At 32.2% G+C, this 19,089-nt stretch overlaps 3 protein-coding genes across 3 annotated transcripts in view; 2 read left to right on the top strand and 1 right to left on the bottom strand.

Annotated features, from left to right (window-relative positions):
- The window catches only part of LOC128682999 (discoidin domain-containing receptor 2-like), a 184,092-nt gene that overhangs the window by 97,601 nt on the left and 67,402 nt on the right, over positions 1 to 19,089 (bottom strand). The gene's annotated exons all lie outside the window — the stretch shown is intronic.
- On the top strand, positions 201 to 4,793 carry LOC128683002 (uncharacterized). Its single transcript, XM_053768114.2, has 8 exons — positions 201 to 926; positions 1,134 to 1,284; positions 1,619 to 1,789; positions 2,122 to 2,236; positions 2,596 to 2,681; positions 2,897 to 2,960; positions 3,132 to 3,278; positions 3,655 to 4,793. Exons 1-8 carry the CDS (start codon positions 332 to 334, stop codon positions 4,615 to 4,617), a joined length of 2,292 nt encoding a protein of 763 aa, XP_053624089.1. The 5' UTR covers positions 201 to 331; the 3' UTR covers positions 4,618 to 4,793.
- Positions 6,282 to 11,243, top strand: LOC128683001 (uncharacterized). The gene is made up of 8 exons (XM_053768113.2): positions 6,282 to 7,000; positions 7,156 to 7,306; positions 7,504 to 7,674; positions 7,969 to 8,086; positions 8,253 to 8,338; positions 8,798 to 8,861; positions 9,350 to 9,496; positions 9,750 to 11,243. Exons 1-8 carry the CDS (start codon positions 6,418 to 6,420, stop codon positions 10,974 to 10,976), a joined length of 2,547 nt encoding a protein of 848 aa, XP_053624088.1. The 5' UTR covers positions 6,282 to 6,417; the 3' UTR covers positions 10,977 to 11,243.

Raw genomic sequence — 19,089 nt, 5'->3', positions numbered from 1 at the left:
TATGCAGTTTTATCATATTACGGCTTCTATGAGTTATGGAAGGACAAACGAACGGATTTGTGGGATTAAATATTGAATCAGAATGGTCCTATTAACAATTTTCAATAGTTGCGAAAGTACACACAAACGAATCAACGAATCCTATAAAATGTTTATGAAGATTACATTGTTTTATGGTATTTTGAAATAAGAAATACAGAAAAGAAATAAAAAAGTTTATGAAACTTTCGCAATTTATTAGAATAACATATTTTTAGGGTCTAATTTTATTTTGTAAATCACATATTTCTTTAAGTAGTTCTACATTAGTCTCCTATTTGTCTCTGTTCACATGATCTCAAGACTTTACCTCTTATTGATCATCTACAAGGTCATCGAAGATATTTCAGCTCTTGTGGAACTTCCTCAAGTCCAACAAAACGACATTTTAAAAACGGACTATCTCATACGTGAAACTACAAACAATTTATTCTCAATAATCAAATTAAAAGTGAACGAGTATCCTGCTTTGAAACAATATTCGCTTATCCAGAACTATTTGGCATCAGCTAGTTTATACGAATACAGTAGATTGATTGAAGTGGCAAAACTTACAAGAGTCGATAAAACCAAAATAAACAATGAAACTAAACTTTTTATGGCAATTTTAAATGGAATATTAGACGAAGACATAAAACATGACTTGGGGACCGAAGACGAATTTGTAATTGAACATATAGAGGGCGTTTTGAAAAATCTTAATGAATACACCGATAGTTACAATTATGATAAATCTAATACAGATATAATTATTGCAGATATTTTAAACATAATAGAACATAACGACACTTTTACTGAAAACTATTATAACGATACGTCAGATACTAAGAATTTAGAATTGGCTGACGGCAATGGCGCAGTAATCCATGACAGTAATGAATTTTGGGGTAATTATAAATATTAAACTTTAATCTTTTTTTCTCTAATTTCAGCTCTTATCTTAATCCTTAACAACAATTTAATATTATCCAATATATGTTTTGATTCTTATCTGATCTAAAAAATGTAAATTATGTTTTTATCTCTCTTGGTATTTATTCTATGCTTATAATAGCATACACTGCAAAAAAGTAATTGGTTTTACTATTTCACAGCACCCAATGCTCGCCGTATATTTCATGGTAGAAAGGCGTCTATAAGGGACTTCCCGTTTATGGCAAGCATTCAAATATTCAATCACTTTCAGTGTGCTGGTTCCATTATCAAATCTGATCTGATCATTACAGCTGCATCTTGTTTACAAATGTAAGTTTGGTTACTTTTTATATATCAGTCCTTTATTCGTTAATGGAGTCAAGTGGCTTTTGTAATATTAGTACGTGCACGTTTACGGTTTTCAGACTTGATACCTGGAAGCTTGCGTTTCTGGAAAAAATTTCACGGGCAGGCGCATAAATGAACAACGAAGTTATGCCATAAAGTGCATTTTTTTCTTTAGTATTAGCATGTAAATTTGTAATAGAACATTAGAAATATTTATTGTTATTCAACACAATACATTATCTCTTAACTTTCTTATTTAATATTAACACTTTGCCTTAAAATTTGTTTACCTTAGAACTTATTTTCTAACTTCTAGGGCTTGGAACAACCGTTTCTACAAAGAGAATCCAGCCTTCCTGTCGGCAAGGGTGGGTAGTACCCTTCATAATAGTGGTGGGGAAAATGTTCCGATTCTGGAGATCTACTTCCATCCTGAATACGACCCGAGAACTCTTGTGAGCAATTTATGCCTCCTACGACTTCGCCGGTAGGCATATTTAAGTTTCATAATATTCTATATTATACTTAACTAGCTTAGGTTTGACCGAACGTGATTTTTTTTGTATGGGGATATCTGAGAATTCTTTCTTATTAGACATTTACTCTCAACAACAAAATACCAAATTTCAGGGGTAGTTACGGTTGCGCGTAGTGAATCCTGACAGCAAGTTACTTTCGTATTGGTTTAGTTTTATCTATTATTCTCATCCAGCTATATAATAATTTGCTTTTCTCTTTGCCTGAGCCCATAAATTCGTTAGATAAGTAATTTAAAGTTTTATAAATAATTCACTGTTATCTATTAATGAAACGTTTTAGATTATTGAACTTAAAAATATCGAGAAGGCTGAAGAAAATTGAAATAGACAAACATACAAATCCGCTACCGATGAACACGAATGGCATCACTATTGTTGGATGGGGAGCTAGACACGTAAGTAGCTCGCTCGCATAGTTTAATGCACAAGTAATCGTTTCTAATCGTATGATAGCCCGTAGCTTTACGTTTCGATGGTGTTCTGAAAGCGAAAAAAAAATAGTAGGTACGTATCAGCACTCTTGCGCAGATTGGCAAAATAAATTTAGATATTTTTTATGAAACTGCGCAAGAGTAAGTACGTCCCTACCAGTTTACAGTGACAGTGATTGACTCTCATACGCAATAAGGAACCTGTCACTATTTCAAAATGTCTTTTACTAATAAGTTTCCCGTTTTTCGGCTTTGTTTAGCCTTGTGAGATCTCAGACTTGAATATAGGTACATGATCCTTGACGCCTTTATGCTTGTTTTAGAGAACCAGCACCATTATGGAACCATTCTTAGCCTTTGCTGTGCTTGATTTTTATCCTCTCGAAGAATGCAAAGAAGTTTACTCAAGGTAATAAACAAGAAATATGTATATATTAAATGAAGAATGAGTGGATAGAAAAAAGATATTGATAGTTCAAAAACATAGAAAGTTCTTCAATATTATAAAGGAATAATTTGGCAATTTTTTTCCTGAAGGAGCCTTTTACTAAGAAGTACTTATATTTATGTAAGGACTATTACTATACTACTAACGAAGCAATTACATTCAATTAATTTTTCCAGGACTTATGTCAAGAATAATAACTTCTGTGCTGGATTTATTTCGCAAGGTAGCGGTGCTTGTAACGTGAGTATATAACTAGTAGAATCGGAATTTAATATCTCGATCGCGAAGAATCGAAGTCATACATAAACAATAGTTATCTAGTAGCGAGCGGGTTATATCTTCGCCAAAGAGTTGATATTGATTTCCTTTCACTATTTACCTAAGCTAGTTACTCTTTAATGTGTGTTTTAGCGAGATATTGGTGGCCCAGGAATCACACGTGGTGTGCTCGCTGGGGTAGTGAGTTTCGGCTCACCGACATGTGGTACACCAGATGCACCCACAGTCTTCACTAAACTAGGGTATTATAAGGAATGGATTGAAGATATAATGCAACAGGTAAATAAAAAGTCATGATATTAGAGCTGATTCCCGCACATGAACGAATAACGTTGCCAAGTTGAGAAGTCGCCGGCTAACTTTTAGATTTTAAACATTATTACTACTGGGCTCTGTTGCTATACAAATTTGAGAATGTATTTTATTTTACTCTAGTTATAATCACTTGTTTGTTAAATTCCAACAAAATCAAATAATTAATATCTAAATAATTGCAATTAAAAGCGGTTACAATATTCATTAAATTAAAAAGTTCTGTGTCCAACAAAGTATTAATTAATTAACAGACCAACGCTGATAAATATGGAAAATAATTTCTGTCCTATATAAATACTTTTTATTTACTTTTTATTCTAAATATTTATTTTTATTTCAGAACGTCGTCACCGGCAAACAACAAACTACTACTACATTAGGATCAAGTCGCAATATCTTTAAAATACCCTACGTGTCAGCTAAAACGACGTTCAGAGTAACACCTCTCTCATCACGCAAAAAAACTATACCAAGTATAGTTAATGAAGAAGCATTAAAACAACAAAGAAATAATAAATTTCTAAGAGAATTCATTGATAAATTAACTCATAGTGAAAGATTAAATAAATTACTTGAAAAAATTAAAGAAAATGCAGATGTAGTAAAAAGAACACCAGTCACGAATTCGCTGGTCACAACACAAGAATCTACTTTAGACACTGACATAGAAAGTTCCATAGAAACCATCTTACCAGAGAATTTAAGTACTGTTATGGGTATTATGGAGCCAGATAATAAAACTGTCGATATTAAAAGACAATCCCATTTTGAGTCTCTTGAAACTTATTTTGAAGAACATATTAAATATCCAGTCGAAGCGAAAGTAAATAAATCTATGGAAATTGAAGTAATAAGAAGTAAAAACAGTAATGTGCATAATAAAATTATAGATACAAAACGACGTAGCACCGAAATTGAAAATGAAATACTCGAACTGATTAACGAATTAAAAGAAAAAAGAAAACAGAAATTGCGTTTATCAAACCGCCCTTTCTGGTACGCATTAGAAAAGGACCCAGCATTTGAAAAAAAACGCTATTTTATTACGTTAAATAACAGTTCTATTGAGGATTCCTCAGATACAGATACAAATGCTGATAGTGCTGAACGTGGGTTAGCAATTGAAACCAATTTATTTATTAAGGATACAATTTTAAACAAAAGGTCAATAGATCGTATCAATTATTTAAAAGAATTAAATGATGCATTTTCTGAAGCTCTTAAGGAGGAACTTGAATATACTATTAACACAACACTTACAAAATCATTCGAAAAAATCGAATCATCGAGCCGTAATACATAACACCGAAAACAAGATTTTCCAATAAATGAATTAGATCATAACTGTGGAAGAAAACATAACATTTCATTTAACTATTGTAGTCAGATTTTTTTTTATCTATTTATTTAAGTTAATTTAAGTTATATTTATTTCGTTTTTCTCAGTGACGGAATATATCATTTTCGGATAAATTTTTATTTAATATTTTTTTCGCATAAACTTTTTATCCTAATTTAATTTAGCATAACAAGTTAAGCATATAAAAAAATTCAAAGTCACAGACCTTTTTAAGCGTGGCAGGAAACCTTAACCTTATCTGCGGTGTCCGCTTGAAACTTCCTTGTCGCCTAACTGGTGTATGAAATTACCCTTTTATCTACATAAAACCTAGAAGTATATTAGAATCAAAAGCGGAAATCCATCATTGTTGGTCTATCACAGATTGTAGTCAAATTATATTTCAGAAGAAGTAGTGATATATACATTTCATCATTATATATATTATAACTGTAAAAAATTGTCTGTACATTTAGTACATTTACAAAAAATAATTTAGGGCAAAAAAAGTAACAGTAAAATTTAAAAAATCTGTCTGTTCGTCTATTTGTATACCCGCTAATCTCCGAAACTAGTAGATGAATTTGAATGAAACTTTTTTGTTGTGCCTATAGCTATGAAAACCAGTGCAACATATAGGGTATATATTTATTTGTAAACTGCAGCAGCCTATGCCTTTCTCTAACGGGACATTTAAGCCATAAAGAGATATCGAAATGATGCCTTAATATTAGTGGTTCAGATTGTTACGCATGTTTTCTAATGGTAGTACCGTAAATAGGTATAAAACTTCGTCAAAAATTACTTCATAGCAAAAGTAATTAAGTCTGATTAGCTAATGACCTTAAGGTAGTAGTAATTGTACTTAATTCGTAGATTAGTATTTACTATATGATACACAGCAATATACAGTGTATCATAAATTGTACATCCAAGTGGTGAAGGCGGTTACAGTATACGCTTAATTTTCGATGACCACGCATAATAGAAACATAATACTAACAATGCTTTTTATAAACACATGGAAAAAATGCTGTTAAATCACTAGGTGTAATAAGCAACATCCTTTTAATTTCGTATTTATAAATCAATGGAGTCGTCGAGTCCACGTGAATAGAATCAGTTTAAAAATAAGTTTATATTGAAACAGAACAGCCGATATTTTTGTAGTGTTGATTGTTTACCGCAATATGACCGTTGGATAGCGATATCGATATCTAATACTGTCTGTGTCTAGTATTATGTTATCTCTATTTGTTATGAACATGAAATAATGTACACCGGCGTAATTATAATAGCTTTTTATAGCAAACATGAGATAAAGAGGGCGAAGTATGGGTTTGCATTTCACTTTTCATAATCAAGTTGATACGAAGTGAGTTGCGGCTAATCACATTGCACTGTGGTTGTCGTCGCATTACAATGTTGATGTTATAAAATTAAAACTTGGCGAACGATGGAGCACAAGACTGGTTTGAAATTTTTATTAAATTCTGTATGAATACATAAAATACGCACTATATTTTTTGCATAATGTTAAAATATTGAGAAATATGTGAGTGAAGCTATAAAAATATTTATGAATGATTTTTATCGATTTTAAAACAAAACAATTATATTCTTTGTATAAAGATATAAAATAAAACAAATCATAAAAACAGCGAAATTTATTACACTAGCATATTTCTTGATATAAAATATTTTTTGTAGGGTACATTCTTACAGTGATTTTATTTTCATCATTGCGATCTTGTGTTCTGTCTTATGTCTTCAAGAGTTTGCCTCGCGTTGCTCATTGTCAAGATCTTCGGCGACACATCAGCTCTCGTAGAACTTCCTCAAGTCGACAAAAATAACATATTGGAGGCAGATTTATCTATACGCGATACTACTAACAAATTATTCACAATACTGAGATTAAAAGTAAACGAAAGGCCTATTTTGAAACAGTATTCGTTCATTCACAACTACCTTGTATCTACCAGTTTACAAGATTATACTAACTTGATAGAAGTAGCTAAACTTACAAGAGTCGATAAAATAAAATTAAACAATCAAACCATACATTTTATGGCAACTTTGAACGAAATATTAAACGAAGACATAAACCATGATACAGAAACCGAAGATGGATATGTTGTTGAACTAATAGAAGGGTTCCTAAAGAATCTTGATGTTTATACAGAAACTTATAAACATCGTGAAGAAAATGATTATATTATTGCTGAAATTTCAAAACTTTTGGAAAATAAAGATTTTTTACAAAGAAATAAAAGTGTAGATTCGTATAACAGTCGGTCAACAGAAAGCGAAAATTCTACTCTTCGTTATCAAAATGAATTTTGGGGTAAGCACAGACTGTTTTAGTTGCGCGTTCATTTTTTAACTTTCTGGGTATTTTCTAATATAAATGAAGCATAACATAATATGAAGAAATTTGAAACAAAATATTTGTATAATTTGATTGTTTTGATTTGATATTACGAATATTTTCAATTTTAGAACCAAGTGGTCGCCGCATTTACCAAGGTAGAAAAACAAGCATAAAAGATTTTCCATTTATGGCTAGCATCCAGATCTTTAATCACTTCCAGTGTGCGGGTTCCATCATCAAGTCTGATTTGATCATAACAGCTGCGTCGTGTTTACAATTGTAAGGTTTATTTATTTTATTTTTTCACTTTTTTATTGCAATTAAAGCAATATGATAAGATTTTCTGAGGACTTAAATTGAGAACTCTCAGTTCAAAACTGATGAGTCATTCAAATGCGATACTTTTTAAATTACTATCTATTTTGTATTCTATAATGATTGTAGTGTCATTGATACAAATATTTTTGTTTTGTTAGAGCTTGGAATAACCGCTTTTTCCGGGAAAATCCCGCATTTCTTTCGGCCCGTGTCGGCAGTACTTACCACAACGTTGGGGGAGAAAACATCCCGATTTTGGAAGTTTATTTCCACCCAGAATACGACCCAGCTACTCTTAAGAACAATTTGGCCGTGTTACGACTATACAGGTAAATTGCAATGATATGTAGGGGTAGAATAATAATTTCTTCACTATTTTTATAAATAATATTTTATTTATTAGGTGACTATATATAGTGACATAATGAGACAAAACTTAATTTGGTTTATCACTTTATTTGAGATTCTAATACTGATATGTGGAATTGAAGTTTTTATTAATTTGACGTTGACTTCAATCGGCGAGCCGCTGACTTTTTAGACAAAATGGCAATTTTCGTTTTTCTGCGCACGTTAAAGTTAACGGTGTAACTCACCTTTAATGATAATTTATAAATTTTCAGAGTGTTGAATTTCAAGCATGGTAAAAAAAGATTAAAGAAGATTGCTATTGATCGGCAAGCAAATACGTTACCGACTAACACTAGAGGTATCACGATTGTTGGATGGGGGGCTAGGAGAGTAAGTTCATTACATATTTACTCATCGGTATATGTTTACTGAAGACAATAAATTTATAATTATATTGAAGACAATAAAATTTATAATTTTATTACCTATAGATCACCCAAAACTCTCCAATAAATATCTAAGTCAAAGAAAAGCTTTTCGACTGTTTTTTTTACAGAAATCGAACATTATTGAAGAGCCATTCTTATCATTTGCTGTACTTGATTTCTACCATCTTCAAGAATGCCAAAGTGTTTACTCCAAGTAAGTAGTTATAAAGTTTTCATAAATGAACAAAGAGTGTATTTGAGTTATTTCTAAAAACATTAATTATTAAGGTTTTCATTTTCTTGCCGTAGTAGTTTGAATGAGTCCAATCTTGCAAATCAAATTAAATTTGCCTACTTGTCCTATAAAGTTAACTGTTCTTGTCGCTTCGCTTCTAACGACAATGCATTTTATTTTAAACATGACATTGATGGCGATGAATGGTTTACCCAAGATCGGCTCCCAACGAACTCCTCATTGGTTTATTTCGAAAGGGCATTTAATGAAACATGGATCCCCCGATGACTAAATAAGTAACAATATTATATCTTTAAGCAGTACAACTTTTTTTAGGAGTCAAATTAGTATTTTCTCTTTATATGTACTTTTCATATTGACCTGGGTCTTTGTTAATATCACTTGAAATAATTCTCGAACTTTTACATTTTGTTTTAGACATTACGTTACGAAAAGACACTTCTGTGCGGGATTCATTTCAGTTGGTGGCGGAGCTTGTAATGTATATCAACAAATTTATAATTTATCTGTTTTTCTTTTTTAATTAATTTAAAATATTTCAATACAAGCTAGCTAGTATGCACTGATAGTTATGTGAAGTGTCTGAAATTACCCAATTATCTTCCAATTTCTCTATTTTACTTGACATAAATTGTTATCTCTGTCAGTGTTAGTACTATGATATGGGCTCGGAATTTTGACCACAAAAGTAATCCGCATTTACAAGCCTCTAGTTTGCTTCTAATTATTGTACGAATCATATACCTCACATGTTATAAAATTCTTAGAGTTGAAACGGATTTCTATATATAAATATATTAAAATTATTAGAAAATTATTTGCCGACCTCGGTGGCGTAATGGTAAAGTACTTGCTTCTGAACCGAGAGGTCCCTTGTTCGATCCCCGGTCGGGCCATGATGGAAAATATTTTTCTGATTGGCCCCGAAACAATTATATTATGTATTTAGACGATTGTCTGGCTTTTCAGCGAGACATTGGTGGTCCAGGAATTACCCATGGTTACCTCACCGGAATAGTCAGCTTTGGCTCTCCTGTCTGTGGAACCCCTGATGCTCCGACTGTCTTCACCAAATTAGGATACTACACCGACTGGATTGATGGAATTATGAATATGGTAAATACAAAATAATACGCATTTTTTGATGCTTAAAATAACTAAAGAGTATACACAATATTTTAAAACGACATGTGTATTACGAGGGGATGAAAATTGGCACGATTTGAGGAAAAAAGAAACATCCTGCTTGCTCTACTTATTACTTTTTCTGCGATTCCAAGATGAAATACTTACCTTATAGATCCACAAATCACACAACCTAAAATGTTACGTAACGTATTTAATCTTTATTATTATCTTTTCTTTTCAGGAGGTCGTTAGAGTTCATAGATTAACTACACTTATGACCCCTCTAACAATGACTTGGCCTACTAGTTTCTATATAACTCGAAGTACTTTTAAAATAAAACCAATTATATTTACCAAAATGCCTAAATCTCTAAGAGAAGAAGATCGAGATATTAGTGGTCAATATTCTGAAAAAATGCTCCGCAACGTTAAAGGATCAAAGACTAAAAATGATATCGTTGAACGAATTCCATTCACATATACTCCTGTTACAACATTAGAACCAACCGAAGGACCTGAAATTCAAAGTACAAAAATGAGTGATACTCAACAACTTGAGATATTACGAGGTGATGAAGACAGTTTAGTTAAAGACTTGTTCAGTTCCATAATGGATAGCAAAGAAGTTGACAACATACTTAAAGCAGCTACTAAAGATACAAAAGTAGATAATCCGGACGATCAAGATACCAATAGTGTCGAAGATCAGTCAATAAATACTCCTGAAGAAATCAATATTCCTGAAGACAAAACAGTACGACAAGTTCCAATCATTGGATCTTTGGTCTCGACATTAGAGCCAAAAGAGCTTACAACTTTAAGCCTGATTACCAAATTGGGTATTATGAAAGCTGATGACGCTATAAGTGAAAATAAAAGTACAACATATGCATCTGATAAAAGTATTAATGAAAGTAAAGACAAAGAACTAAATGCTCAACTTGAACAGGATATTATCCAAATTCTTGATGGAATAAATTTAGAAGATTTTATAATCAAAGAAAGTAAACGTACCGATACTTTACATTCGTTACTAAAAAACAAAAAAAATAGCAATGGTATAAAAGACATTTTTACTTTACTTTATCTATCAGATTCAGAACAAAAAAATTTGACAAGTGTGCTATCAGATGAAATAGAAAGTAGCGATGAAAGCGGGATGGAAATAGTTGCAGATGTATTTAAACATTTTACAAAATCCTTCAATAAATCACAAAACATATTAGATTCCGATAAAGTTTTGTTTGATATTGTAACAGATGTTTTACAAGAGGAACTTCATAATAAAACCGACAGTAATAATAGTAACAAAACTGTCGATAATATTAGCGATGAGATTGAGAATACTATGCCTGAAAATGAGTTAACTAAAATTCGAACTCGAGAAAAAAAAGTATTCAAACAACCAAAATACGATCACAAATCAAGAAGAAGGATCAGGAGGAAGAGTACAAAGCGATCATTTTGATCCTAATAATAAAAAAAAAAAAATGGTTATTATAAATTGCTTCACAATATTTTTATAAATATTATATTTTCCTTTAGGCATGTTTAGAAATATAAGCATATTTTCGAACAGAGGCCTCATCAGCGTAAATGGAGAAGGCCTATGTCTTATGACTGTTAAAGAAAGGGTGAAGATAATAGGCATAATAATAGGATAATAGATATTAGGCATATATATTATCATAGTTAATACTATTATTAACTTAATTAAGTATAAAAACAGTAATTGAATATAATGAGAACGTTACCGATAAAGTAGAATTTATTATGGTTCATACCAATGAACCATAATAAATTCTACTAACAATATAAATGCGAAAGTTTGTGAGGATGTGTCTGTTTGTTCACTTTTACGAAAAATGTACTGGATAGTTTATTATAAAATTTGGTACACAAGTAGAATATAACCTGGGATATATTATAGGGCACATATTATCCCAAAACTCCAACTGGAGCAAAGCCCTGGGGTGTAGCTAGTATAGAGATAAACCAATAAAACCAATATTGGGACAGTCGTTTCACTTCTTGCAACCTAACTTCATCTGTTGATACAAATTATTACTAATTTCTTCAAATCAATCAATATATATATAAAACTCTTCCGTTACTGAGTGACTGACTGACAAACAACGCACAGCCGAAACTGCTGAGCGTAGGGAGCTGAAATTAGGCATGTAGGTGAGCATTATGAGAGGATTTTTGGAAGATCCCGAAGGGGGTGGAGGGGGTGAAAAATTTTTATATATGAAAGTTCTACACCGTTGAAGTTAGTGGCTCAAAAATTTGGATTTTAGTTTTTTACAACAAATTAAAGAATACAAGTATCAGGTTTTTGTGAAAATTAACCCAGAACCCCTTTAAATGGGGGTTAAAATTTGTATGTGACTTAATACAATTTTCAAGATAAAAAGCTGAAAATTGGTAATAGTATTGGTAGTTCATCATTTGGTGAAGTGGAAATAACTTGAATGTTAGGTAAGAGAAAGAAGAAAAAAAAATTCTTGATAATCTCTAGGGTAATTATGGAGGGGTAAATTTATATGAAACTACATTATTTTTAAAGAGAGACCCGTAAAATGTTTGGTTTACGTTTGTGGTAATAAAAACACGGGAATTAACAAGTCGTGAAAAATAGGACGGTACGCGTTACAGGCAGCGGGAGTGGGAAACGTAGCGGGAAATGAGCGAGAACAGTCGTGGGAAATGGGGCGGGATACATTGCGAAAAACGTCATGGGACAATATGTAGGAAATGGTACGGGATCCCTATATGGAAGGAAAGGGAAGCGAGATTGAAAAAATTGCGAGACAGGACACGTAGCGGGAAACATAAAATTGAACTAAAGATAAGAACTCGAATATAATCACATATGCTTAACGAATATAATCAAATACGTATTGAATCACTTATTGTCTTACAGAATATGCGATAAAAGAATGATCGAGATTTTACTATGATAACCGACATATGTTGCCCTCCGCCTCTTCTAGAATAGCCACATTTTAAATGTTGCTCAGGTGAAAGTAAAATAAAAAACCTTTTTTGTTGAGCCTATAATAAGAACCAAAGATTTGCAGAGATAAAAGGTAACATTATAGTGAGTACTCGCAATAGAATGACTCAATTTATTTGTATAAAATAAACCTACGTATAATAATAACTGCAATCAATTGTAATTGTCTGTCTGAATGTTAATTACCTATCATTTGTCAATGCGCCGTAATGACCTGTATTTGACTTGTTGTATGTTTGGAGACCTGTGGTTGGAGATATTCAATGACGCGAATCAATTTTGCAGCTGCGCGCGCAGTGATTACAAGTTGAAACTAAAGTATAACATATATAGCCATTGGCATTAATTTATTGAATAATTTTATGATTTAGTGTGATTAAACACTTACAAAGTTGCCATATTGTTTACAGAAATAACATAAATCTTATCAATCATATTTTTTAGTAATCCATCTGCGATTTCCGAAAATTACACGATACGAAGTGGCAAAAACAATCTTCTAACCATCTCCTTGTCTAAGCACAAAAGAATAGGTGTATAGAAGCGGTACCTAAGTCCTTTTTGTCTTCGTATTCATACAAAGCGGTGTTATAAATTTGACCGTTCTGTGGGATAGTCCAGATAGAGCAGTAAAACAAAAGGTATCAAAAGTGTGCTTATTTATTGCATGAATGATTGTGTTTCCGTGTTGGCTACATTCAGCTACGGGCGGAGGCGCAGGAAAAAACTAGTTATAAAATAGAAATAAACATGTACGCAAATTGTATTATCTATTAAATTATACTTTTAATAGACCATAATTCTGGGATTTACCGGAGTACAGCTAGAACTTCATGTGTTATGACGCATTTCTGTAAATTTGTTATTTTTAGGTTTAAGTATCGATAGCCAATGATGGATGGCTGTTCCCAGGCTGTGTGATGGGTTATGTGAGAGGTATAAATGTTTTTCTGGACAACATGTGGGATGTTCTGTAATTAGATAGGTATCAATACCCAGGGTTGACTAGATAGATAGGCACAAACAAACTTAGTAAACAAAAATATGTCTTATTTTTGTTTACAAGGTTTCCTATTTTGAAAGGTAAAAATAGATAGCATTATTATTCTGTCTGCCAACGCACCTTTTTGAGGAATGAACTTGAATATCAAAGAGCTGTAAAAATATAACTAATTAGTAAATAAATACGATAAGCTGAAAAGAGGTTTCAGTGCTTAAAAACCTACGCAGCATTTATAATCCCGTTCTATATTATTGACACATTGCGGATAATAACACGTAGGGATAAAGGACAAACGGGAAATGAGACAAAAGAATACAAAAAATCCGAGTAAAAGTCTTCCATACGGATTGAAATAATGGCTGAATGTTTTTCTTTTATTTTTAAAAGGAAAATTCATGGGAGAATTTGTGGAAAAAGCTAATACGGTATTAGTTAACCATATTATGAGTGAAGCACAATTATTATCGACGCGTCAAGTTGTCCAGTACCGACCTTTGTAAGGTGGTATTAGCAGGTTGATGTGCTGTTGAATGTACAGTAAGCAGCAAAAGTCCATATAGAATGATAGATCGTATGCAGAGGTCACGTTCGGTCGCGTTCACTTACACATCTACACAAGTAAACAAATAAACTAAAGTTGATCTTTTAATTAACCAGAAACATATATAATGGGCTGGTTTAAGGTGGATTGTTTCAAATACATTATATTAGGCCCCCTGCAGTGAGTGTGTACTGCAACGTTAATTAACGGAGCTTCATTAGCGTGCTTTACCGCCTGCCTTTATGTACTTGAGGTCTGTAGGTGGCCTAATAACATTATGGGATACATTATTTTTTGCTGTACTTTTTTAATCTGTACAGATTCTTTTAAATTACTATTATAATAGATAGTTTTAAAAACAAGTCCAAGGGGGAAAAATGCGACAAGTTTTTATAATCATATGTGTGTATAATGTGATACACTAAACAAGTCCTTTAATTTGATACCCATATTATAGAAATGCATTAAAAATAACTATTCCATCTTCTTGGATGGTCCGCCATATTGAGCTTAGAATGACGTCACACACACAGCTTATCATGTATTACACACACAAAAACACACACACAAGTAAACATTGCAAGTTAAATAAAAGCTTTTAAAATAATTTTAGGGATACCATGCAGGTAACACATTATTTATAATTAGTTTAAGAGTCATTATAAGTGAATATTTGTATTCTTTATGAGTCAATAGAGAATTAATATTAGTTAAGTCGAACACGTTACCCAACTTCAAAGGAGTAGGGAATCCGTTAAAACTACTAATAGCATGCGTGTCTACCAACAAGCTTGTCTACTAGCCTCCTAATTAGATATAATTGATTTAAGCGCGCTCGGGCAGTGGACAAACTAAGGGCCGCGCAATGATTGTCAAATATTTGTATCGAGCTCCTGCTCAAATAATTTTAATGGAATAAAGTAGAAATACGTATACTATTAATTATTTTAAAATACTTCGTATCAGATTTAGAATTAAATAATCCAAGGATGTAACAAATCGTAAAAAAATGAATATATATATATATTTAAATATAATATTTAGAGTGAGTAAAATTATTATTTTATATTATCATGTCTCACTCACATAAGAAAACGCTAAACAAAACATGTTTATTTTGTTTAAATCTATTTTGGCAACCCTATTAATATAATAGATAACAATTTCGCACCACGAAGCTTTGTCTCTGCTCCGTGGCCCGACGCTGCGGTCAGTCGATGTTGTAAGCTCTGTTTCGTCTTATGACAACCAATAAGATGCTAGTCGTAGTAGAAGTTCCGAAATGTTAGTATTTGGAAATATTATCATGAACAAGTGTCTGTAAAGTTCTAATTTCTGAATAAATTAATTTAATTTTGTTTTTTTGATTTTTAGAAAACACTCTATGCATCTTGATTGACAAATGGAAAAGTTGTTCCAATTCGTTACACTTCACTCTGATAAAGTCGATCTCGAGTAGTTATGTTTAGTATTGAGCGATCAAAGTCAGTATTACATATGACATTTTGCGTCTACAATATTAAAGCTAAGTACTTATCTCAGGTAACTTGTAATTCTATTAAAATTTTAAATTAAAGCCGTGTAGTTAATAATAAATAAATCATCTAGTTAATTGTTTAGTTACATCTACCAACGTAAAATTAATGTGCTGATTTTTTTTTGTGACGTGTGGGGTCCCGTCCTAGTATAGAACTACTTCATATATTAACCTTAAAGGAGGACTTCTTTTAGGTTCATTTTTTATACCGATCCTAGGGCTTTGCGCCGTCACAGCTCCGCATGCAATCAAGAGAGAAAGATGGCTATTATTTGAACTTTCTCAATTATTTATTGATAATTGGATGATCAGAAGAAGATGGACCATGACCAAATTTTTTAACATATATAAAACATAAAAGATACGTGACCCGATCTTAATAATATTATAAATGCGAAAGTTTGTAAGGACCAAAGGAAAATTTGTATGTATGTTTGTTGTCACTCTTTCACGCAAAATCTATGAGACGGATTGTTAAGAAATTTTGTGCATTGATATATAACCTAGAATAACACATAGGGTACTTTTATATTATCCCGAAATTCCCTCGGGAGCGAAGCCCCAGCTATTTCTATATAATATCGATAATATCGAGCTACAGTACATAATTCAATAGTAAATAATTAATTTGGTAATTCAATGTAAAATGGGGCGTATACATTGGATCATCTTCATGTTTGGGTTGTTGCTCTGCGGGATACACGTTCTCGGATTAATATTAAGTATTCGTAGGCTCCAGCGTATTCGCCAAATGTTATAGCGCTTATCTACTACCACTCTCAGAGGTATATGAGATATATTCAAAACGGAGCTCGTTTGAACAAATAATACCTATTATTTGTACAATATTTATTTCAACGAATAATTAAATAGAAAGAATTACAAAAAAACATTTTTAGTCTAAAGCGTTTTGTTGTCGTCAGAGAAATCTTATATGACATTTAAAACGAAGCAAAAAAATTATGCTCGTGCAGAAGGCGATCCCATTTACACTTAGGTCACGCCTATTTTAATGTTGCGTTGTCATGGAAACTGATAGACGTGGAAAAAAATAACTCTGTGGACGAATGGAAGTAGGTAAAATAAAACTTGCAAGCTTTGATTACAGACAGACAAACATCGGGATAGGTGAAACTAAATAAGTTGTAAAAATAATCTGTAATTAGTTTCCGAACATTCCTTTATTGACAATTTATGTACAGATAACTTAGTTGTGCGTCATAAAACATATATTTAATTATGCCAATGTTATTCACTATCCCTCCACATAATCCCTTAGTCAGAGAAACGAAAGCAGATCCAGGCGAGACTACAGAATAGGCGTGGGGATTCCCGTCGGATTTGCTACGTCTTCCCTTATTAAAACTAGAAGTAACTTTCACCTAAAGCTCAAGGTCGTTTGTTAATTGGTTTTGGTACACATATGATGGATGTAAAAAAGACCGGGAAATCACTCAAATGAGAGAAAGAGAAATAAATCACATCCAGCAAAAATGTATATAATAAATATGATGTACTTAATGTAACCTTGCTTCAGTCTTCATGTCCGTGACCGAGCACACAAACCCCTATGTCTACGTTGGTACGGCCACGACTTGCGTAGACCGACAAATTTCATAGGAACTAATTACATGGTAATACCGCTCCCACCTGGCCCTGGCTGAGGGGTAAACCCAAGAAATGCTGGCTTCATGTCGTCAATAACGAGTAAACACATGGGAATTCGTTCTTTGAAATCTTCCGAAATATTGTGTAAAAGTTGACAAAGCATTGAATTTCAGTCAAGGCGATAACTGGCTGCGTGCGTTTTGTAAAATTGTCTCCTGTTAATAATAACAGGATCAAATTTTTGTTAGTTCTGTTAATAATAACAGAACTAACAAAAATTTGATCCTGAATCTAAATCTGATAACTAAGCGTGCTTGAATACTCTTTTCCGGCGGCACTCTTTGCAAACACACGAGTGCACTCGGAAAGTTGCTTCTTCAAATAACACTTCTATTTTGTTCTCGAATCTATTGGGAAATTGTAAGTACAATATGAACTTAGATCACTTTGTTATTTGAAGGGTAGAATCTTAAGAAATAGTGATATAAAAAGTAATCAATTTTAGAATTGAAATAATTATAAAAATATTTCGGACCAAAGTACAACAGTTTCAACGAAATTATTTGATTAATAAATGAAAATAAATTTGTTTATTTCGAACACCAATGAATATAATAGAGGTATTATAAAGTATAAGGTTTTTAATATAAAAGCAAATAAAAACTCTTATATTTTCTTATTTCTATAAAAGCTGATGTATTTTAGTTGATTTTCTCTTTATCCCGTCCGGGAACCATTAAACATAATGTAAACAAATATATCGTTTTTAAGGCCTATTTGCCGTTAATACAAATTAGATATAACATAATGAAGTACGGGGTACCCGCCCTATAACTAAGCAATGGATCGCTGCTAATAGGCGACGACATAAGTCGTAAAATCATAGTCGAATTATTTTCTTGTAGATATCGGGGGTTTATAACTGCGAATTGAAACATCTACACGCGCGGATGAAAATGAGAAATATAACAAACAGGCAATAAAATGATAATAAACCAAGTTGCTGGCATTCCAAATGCCTATACATACCTTTTTCAAACGTAGAAATAATACCGATTGTATTAACTTTCAATAAAAAAAAATAAACTGAACAATGTTCACTCGTTTGGCTGTTATGATGCCACAGACACGTAAAATTTATAACATCCCATAATTTATCGACGGTTGACATTATATAGATATTATGTTTTAACGTACTTAATCCTATATCAAAGCTATGAAATTATATCAGCTATGTAGGTACGGTAATTTTATTATCATGCTTATTCCGTTCACTTATGTAATTAAATTAGTGGAGAAACTAATTCAGAAGCATCATTGTCATTGGCACCATTATTAGTCAGACCATTGGAAGGTATAGCCAGCAGTTTTCATTATTTATACATTTATTACCTACTAATTATATAAGTATATAGAACATGAATATATTTGAATGAAATAGGTAATTGCAATATTTTCTCGAAGTGAATCTACCGAGTCGTAACTACTTACTACGAACATCGACATAACATTTTCATACATTTTATATTCAGACTGATTTGAGTGCTCTCGGGACGTTCCTATACTAATATTGAAAAGTATGTGAGGAAATGCCGAATCGTTTTAGAATTTTCGATATATTACCCGGTCCCTTATCCTCCCGTAGTACCGGTTCTTTAGGACCTATAAGTCTGCATGAAAATAATTAACACAGAGTTTGAAAATTTGGCTATGATTTTACAAACTGCTGCTTCCTGATATCCACCCTTTCCCTGGAAATGATATTGTTGTCTCTTTTTTTGAAACATACATGAGTGCCATTCACATATAATGCTTGTACGAGTGTATTGAGTATTTGTTCAGTTCTTTAAAAAATGTGTAGTAAAACACAAAA

Source organism: Plodia interpunctella, chromosome Z (genome assembly GCF_027563975.2).
Source record: "Plodia interpunctella isolate USDA-ARS_2022_Savannah chromosome Z, ilPloInte3.2, whole genome shotgun sequence".
Lineage (NCBI taxonomy): Eukaryota > Metazoa > Arthropoda > Insecta > Lepidoptera > Pyralidae > Plodia > Plodia interpunctella.
This window is presented reverse-complemented; position numbering and strand designations above follow the sequence as displayed.

Coding starts and splice junctions, on each gene's coding strand:
- LOC128683002 (XM_053768114.2), top strand. CDS start 332: ATGATCTCAAGACTTTACCTCTTATTGATCATCTACAAGGTCATCGAA. Junction 927..1,133: donor TGACAGTAATGAATTTTGGG/GTAATTATAAAT, acceptor ACTATTTCACAG/CACCCAATGCTCGCCGTATA. Junction 1,790..2,121: donor TGCCTCCTACGACTTCGCCG/GTAGGCATATTT, acceptor GAAACGTTTTAG/ATTATTGAACTTAAAAATAT.
- LOC128683001 (XM_053768113.2), top strand. CDS start 6,418: ATGTCTTCAAGAGTTTGCCTCGCGTTGCTCATTGTCAAGATCTTCGGC. Junction 7,001..7,155: donor TTATCAAAATGAATTTTGGG/GTAAGCACAGAC, acceptor TTTCAATTTTAG/AACCAAGTGGTCGCCGCATT. Junction 9,497..9,749: donor TTGATGGAATTATGAATATG/GTAAATACAAAA, acceptor TTTTCTTTTCAG/GAGGTCGTTAGAGTTCATAG.